Here is a 6,487-nt window from a genome sequence, read left to right as displayed (position 1 = left end):
TGGCCTCTACAGATAGGAATTGCAACAACTAGGGGCCTCGTCCCGTTGCCTAGACATCGTCTCGCCTGTGCTTCTCCTGTCCCATCTTCATCCCGCCACGTTTCTCCTTTGGGTGCTCGTGTAAAAAAAGTTTATAATAAATAAGAAATATATAATTAATAAATATATAATCAATAATTTAGTATAAATATATTAATATAACTAATCAATAATTTACATTAATATAAATATATAATTATTAGTATAACTAATAATATTAAATATGTTATATATGTAATTATAATATATATATATATATATATATATATATATATATTAAAGCAGGGGATAGGGTAGGGGATGGGATGGGATCCCCTACCCCTTTTTTTTAACGGAAGGTAAAAATTACCCCCGTCATCCCCCATGAACCTCGGGCGAGCACCCTTTTTAATTGTCATCCCTCTCTCAGGGGAAATTCGATGGCAATTTCATTCTTTTGAACAGTTGGAACTTGGAACCTTCATCTTGGTCGTTGCCTTAAGAAAGTCTACAACTTGGTAGGTTGGTCTCAACTCTCTCTCTCTCTCTCTCTCTGTCATCATAATAATTCGTGGTGTTTCCATCTACCTTTTTGTTGTGTTGTTTGCTTACTTGTTAAGTCCGCCATCTTTCGCATCTTATTTTGACTACTCCACCACCCACCTTCCTTCTTCCTGCCTTCTCCTTCTCCTTCTCTTTCCTCCCCCTTAAGTCTCTTCCTCTCCCCCTTCCATGCAATGTTGTTAGACTCTGACCGAATCAACCTGTTCGATCGGTCCGATCATGAACCGGTCTTCTTTTCGAACTGATTTGTAGTATAAAACCGTTTTGATAAAAAATCAGTCAAAACTATCAAAAATCGGCTAAACCAATGATTCGATTCCATTGGTTGACCCGGTTCTCAAAGTTTTTTTCGTCTTTTCCCCAAATATAGCTTGAATTACCTAAATTGTAACACTTTCATTTATTTATAGGAATAAGAACACGTCACCCATTTAGTGAAAATATCAAAATCACTTGCTTTCCTAAATGATCTCTAAATCAAGATGTTTTCATCCCTATGATCTCATTAATTTCGCATCAGTGATTCCAATTTGCATTAATTTCTTTTAATTTAGTTTTTCAAGTAGTTTTAGAGAATGGACATATTTTAATTATGAATTTACATATTTATATATAATTATTAGGTCTGTATTTGATTGCAAGTCTAATATTTTGGGAATATTTTTCATGATTGGCCAAATATAATCAAGAACTTAATTTCAATATTTTTTAAACTTATAAAAATATAAAATAATTATAACATCATGCTGACGTCAGCGGGTTTTTGAAAACGGTCCGACCGATTCGACCAATTGACTCCTGACCTAGTAGTTTAGCCGAGTCACTATCCGATTTGAATTTAACAACATTGCTCTTATGTCCTAAACATGAATTTCTACATATAAATATACCTTAACCTACTCCTCCATCCAATCTTATATATGCATTTTTTTTGTCGATACGATAGATTTTATGCTACAACTACTCCTATTCTACACGAGGGGAAGGGACACCTAAATAGGTTAAGGGGAATCTGGTGAATCACCACCCGATCCAGACGGGTGCCTATGCACTTGTTGGGAAAATATTTTCAGGAAAGTCTATATATTAGAATGCAGACCAATCTTATATATATACACGAGTATTGTATCTTCTATTGTCTTGCCCATCAAACTTCACTTCAAGTTAACTAATTCCATCCCTATATCATTCAACAGCATCCATCCGTCCATCATGAGCAAGTACAACCAAAACCAGGCTCCAGGTACTTTTGTGCTTCATCCATCATCATCATATATACATACTATACGTAAAAAGATCAATCACTATTTCTCTAACACTTTTTTTCTTGGGTTTATCTCGTTGCTAGCTGCAATTATACGGGCTTTGTTTGGCAAGCAAGCTTTTGGTCAAGTTTGTTTGCTACAAGTTTTTTAACAACTTTAGCTATAGTAATCTCAAAAAACTTCTCAAAGTTTTTAAACTATACAATTCAAAATATCCAAAAAATTACACACTTCAAAAATTTTTTCTACAACTTCTATAGTAAACTACGGTAAAATTTTAGACAAACACCTAAAAAACTCACTTGCTAAACGGAGCCATAGTTTTGGTCGGTTTGATGATTCTTACTACTACTATTAGTTGGTTATGTGAATGCGATATTTGTTTTGGTTGCATGCAGTGGCATATCCCTACCCAGCAGCACAAGCACAGCCACAACCACCTGCATACTTAACTCCCCCACCGCCTCTTGGATATCCCGTCAGAGATGCAGCTCAAGCCTCTGATTCCGCTCCAGCACCCGGCAAAACTACGTCCAAAAGTACGTCCATAGGGGGGGGCGGCTGGTCAGTTTTCTCCTCATCCCTCTTTTTTTTTTTTACTTACTATTCCCCCTCTTATATAGTTTGACTTTTTTCTGCTGGTGCAATGTAGTAGTCACGGGATTCTTTAGACTTTGATCTAAACAAAAGGAACCTTAATCTCTTTTTTAGGGTAGAGGGGGGGGGGAACTCGATTTTGACAACAAAGAATTAAGGAATCAAAGGAAAATCCTACTGCCTGATGTTAACGCTTTGTTGAAAATCGTCCCTGGACTTTCTTGATTTCTAACAGGATTACTCTTCTTCTTGTATCTTTTTTTTTTTTGTTTTTTTTTCTGACTGTTACTTTGCGAATTGAAATCACATAAGGAGACTACAATAGGGATAAGAATGTCTGAAAATTTTGGGATATTAATTTTGTAAAGTATTTCTTATCGCCGGGGAATGGAAAAAGGTGGAAAGGCAAATACAATAGGGAAAAAAAAGTGTGACAAAAAAGAACTCGTTAACTAGAAAAGTAAAAGGTTAATAGTAAAATTAAGTGCGTGTGTGTATTAATTGAAACATATATTGTGAACGGATGTCGGTGCAGCTGTGCGGCCTGCTGTTGCTGTTTCTGTTGATGACCCGAAACTGCAGAGACGACACCACCATTTCTTCTTCCGCTCGTGCCATTTCTTGTACAGTAGCATCTTTCTTTGTTTGTTTCCAGTTCATGGCTTGGACTTCGTGTGTTGAAGTGGGATTTTTCAGTAGTAGCATTACATCTCTCCTAGTCCTGGGTTAATCTCATCTCATGATGATTAATCTTATTGGTATTATTACTGTATGGGTTGGACGTGCACCATTGTCAGATTGATGAATAAGAATCCCATGAAACTAGTACCCGATAGTCTTGCACCAAAATTGAAGGTGTAAATATACGTAATCTATGGTGTAAATATTAGTCGTGCACCAAAATTTTGCGTAGAATTTGAAGGAAGGTTATTTTCTTGACATTGCACACTGCAGATGCATGTTTGATCGTAGCATTTGTTCGCAAGCCTGCAAGATAGGGATTGGGCACCCCAACCCCACTTCCATTTTCAATAGGGCTAGGAATTGGGCAAGTCAAGATTTTGAATTTGGCTTCCAGTTCTTTTATTTGTGTATCACAATATTTAACTCAATGCTCATTTTTTTCCAATGTGCTTTCGGTTTTGCTGAACACTGCCTCATCTTTTGCTCCATGTACAAACAAAAACTATATAATGTGTAGAGATAGTTTTCACCTTTCTGATCGAACGTATTTTTTGGCGTTTGTAGAAAAACTGACCTGGCTGGCAAGTTTAAAAGTTTGAGCTTGCTAGTACCTCAATGAGATTCATTATAATACAGGAAAGAAATTGCTGTTTGAATTGACAGGTTACCAAATGCAATTATTCTTAGCTATTTGAGGTTGCAAATAAGGCTGCTCTTAGAGACGAGAGATGCTAATGCCATTGTGATGAGTCCTTCCAGGCTCAGGGTTTGCATGCCCAGGTCAATCTAAAGCTCCAACAGCTCTTGATTTCCATGCAACCGCCTTTTACCATGCTCGTCTTCATCTGATCTAATCTTGCATTAATCAAAGAAAATGATTGAATTAAAGAAGTGAAAATTTCTACTAATTAGGAGTAGCACTTCTTTTCAAGAGTTGGGACTTAAATGCACGCTAAATATTTGTACAAATTTATCTACTTGCATTACAAAAATATTTTTTAATTATATTTTTATTTTATACATATCGCATCAAAGAAGTGATATAGTATTTTTTTTTAGGAAAAAAATATCCCAAATAATCTTACATCCAAACACAAGTATCTGCCAATTTCAATGTTACGTGGGCCATTGGAAATTAATTGAAGTCTTCTCACTAGTCTCTCTTCCACGTTCAGGGGGTCCATTTGGAAAACGAGAGAGATTGGAGACCGGTTGTTCTTCGGGTCAAGCACGGCTGGACAACCGTCCTTTCCTTGCTATTACCACGAGTCAACTAAGACTTAGTGGCAATAGTCTGAAGAGTTGGAACCGAAAATGCAGGCATATACTAGTTATTGGGCTATTGGAAATCAAGCCGACTCTAAACATTTTTTAGTCTTTCTTCCACATTCAAGGAGTCCGTGTGGAGAATTCGATAGATTGGTGAAGACTGGATACTGTTCTGGTCAAGCATGGCTACTGGTTCTTTAATTCAAGTTTTGGCCTTTAATTAAGGGGCAATGTTTTAAATGGGAGAAGATACCATTCACAATGTGTGTAGCCTTGTGATTCTGACTTGCTCCATTTTCGAGAGCAGATCCTCTGTTCAATATTTTGTGTCCAATTTCCTGTCCAATGTGAAACTACGTAGTTTCACTTATTATATCTGCTGATATGGCAACTAAAAATATGTGGCTGTTTGGCTGCCTTATACTTCTTTTTCTTTCTTCTTTTTTGGGTTTCCTTTGTTTACACATTATGTGGTGGCGTATTTTCATTATGTGGATACTTTTCTCAAATCAACTGGAAAAGGATCTACAAAAATGTTTAAAAATTTCACAACGAATTACCATTTTTGAAAATTTCAACTTTTAATTGAGTTAAGTTTCATAAGTGGGTTTCGGTTCAAAAGGAGTTGGCACTTTTATAAGAAGCCCTTACACTAGCTTTATTATTATTATTTTTTTTAGACAATTTCGATTAGGTATTAAGCACAAAATTTATGGATTTGAATCAGTCTAGTCAATCTTGGCCAGCTTTATTTAAGCACATAGCTTTATTTAGTTTAATTGCCTTTCGAAATATTGCTGACAAGGAAAAGATTTTGTTGTTGTGGACATTGACAAGGTCGCATGAAATTAAGACAAGGATACATGTTAATTTAGTGCTCTAATCTAATGTCGCTGCCTTATATACAGATTTTCCACACTCTTTTCTGTGTATGGTTTCTTTCTCCTTCCAGATAAGATAACTCACTGACTAGTGGAGTGGGGAATCAAAATATGTGAAGGAAAATAGAATCAAAGACATATAAAAATTGCGCAGGGCTGATTCCAATGCCATTGGGTTGCACTTCTCTTGAACGCCATAGATGATTCCTTGGTAAACAAAATAGTGATATGAGAGTAGTGAAAAAATATTTAAAAATAAAAAATAAAAAAGTAGTGAAAAAGAAAAAAAAACGGCAGGGGGGGGGGGCGAGTGAATAAATAAAAAAAAACAGAATAAAATAGTAAGAATACTTTTGTCTTAAAATATCAAATAGGAAGGCAAAATACTTATTTAATGAGTTCTCGAGTGGCAATGTGTTACTAAGGATAAAATTTAGGGAGTGTGGTGCATTTAACCCTTAAAGGTTTAAGTAGCACATTGGGGAGGAGAAAAGATCAACATATACTATCCTTTCCATATTAGTAATTTGTGCAATTTGTACAAATTAAGGACCAATTTAAGCTGCCAAGCCACATGATAGCCTGTTGCCTGGATGGAGCTTTCCTGGTCATGACTTGTGATCTAACACATGAATAAAGTCTTCCTCTAGGCATAAGTCAATGGAGAATCTTCAACTGCATCCCACTTTCGTTCCTAGCTATTTTTTTCTATTCCTTTAATGTAGAATTGACCATGCGGTTTCACAACACGGAAACTGGAACCCATTTTTGACCTTTCAAATCATTTGTCTATAATTAAACATATGATATCCCCCTCTTTTATTTAATTAATTTTTTTCAACTTTCGGCTAATATAAATTCCAGTCGGAAGAAGACATGCCCAAAAAGCTATATATATCCTTCCTGATATCTCAAACCCACAATGCAGGAAGACCAAAGTTTGTCTCAACTTTAGCTAGTTCACTCTTTTTCTTTCAGTGCGGTTTAGTGTTTTCTTGCCTCTCAAAAAGTAGAATATGAGATGGTTGTAGTTTATTTCTTAGCTGCGGAAGTACGAAAATGGCCAATCAGCTTGTCTAGTGTACCAACAATTGGTCAAATCCAAGTAAACAGAAAAAGGTTGAAGTTACAATTCTTCTAGCGGAACAGATGAGTTATTTCTCATTATTCTCTTTGAAATATCATATTCTTCTTTGGATTAATTTTATA

The 6,487-nt window shown here is 35.8% G+C and overlaps 1 protein-coding gene across 3 annotated transcripts; it reads left to right on the top strand.

Annotated features, from left to right (window-relative positions):
* Nucleotides 1-364: 364 nt before the first annotated feature.
* Nucleotides 365-4,824, top strand: LOC140007595 (uncharacterized). 3 transcript variants are annotated; one of them, XM_072050378.1, is made up of 5 exons: nucleotides 365-540; nucleotides 1,779-1,825; nucleotides 2,246-2,411; nucleotides 3,792-3,908; nucleotides 4,304-4,824. In XM_072050378.1, the coding sequence occupies exons 2-5, from the start codon at nucleotides 1,795-1,797 to the stop codon at nucleotides 4,410-4,412; spliced, it is 423 nt and encodes a 140-aa protein (XP_071906479.1). In that variant the 5' UTR covers nucleotides 365-540; nucleotides 1,779-1,794; the 3' UTR covers nucleotides 4,413-4,824. The 3 variants fall into 3 exon arrangements, 2 of the variants coding, with proteins under 2 accessions (XP_071906479.1, XP_071906477.1); XM_072050376.1 differs by lacking the exon at nucleotides 365-540 and having other exon boundaries at nucleotides 1,444-1,825; XR_011814883.1 differs by lacking the exons at nucleotides 365-540; nucleotides 3,792-3,908; nucleotides 4,304-4,824 and adding an exon at nucleotides 2,980-3,604 and having other exon boundaries at nucleotides 1,521-1,825.
* The last annotated feature ends 1,663 nt before the right edge of the window (nucleotides 4,825-6,487 follow it).

The sequence above is a fragment of the Coffea arabica genome, chromosome 5c, assembly GCF_036785885.1.
Source record: "Coffea arabica cultivar ET-39 chromosome 5c, Coffea Arabica ET-39 HiFi, whole genome shotgun sequence".
NCBI classification, from domain to species: domain Eukaryota; kingdom Viridiplantae; phylum Streptophyta; class Magnoliopsida; order Gentianales; family Rubiaceae; genus Coffea; species Coffea arabica.
This window is presented reverse-complemented; position numbering and strand designations above follow the sequence as displayed.

Excerpts from the sequence above, each read along its gene's own strand:
- LOC140007595 (XM_072050378.1), top strand. The coding sequence starts at position 1,795 with ATGAGCAAGTACAACCAAAACCAGGCTCCAG. Across the intron at positions 2,412-3,791 it reads TCCATAGGGGGGGGCGGCTG|GTTACCAAATGCAATTATTC; the intron begins GTCAGTTTTCTC and ends TTGAATTGACAG. Across the intron at positions 3,909-4,303 it reads CTCAGGGTTTGCATGCCCAG|GGGGTCCATTTGGAAAACGA; the intron begins GTCAATCTAAAG and ends TTCCACGTTCAG.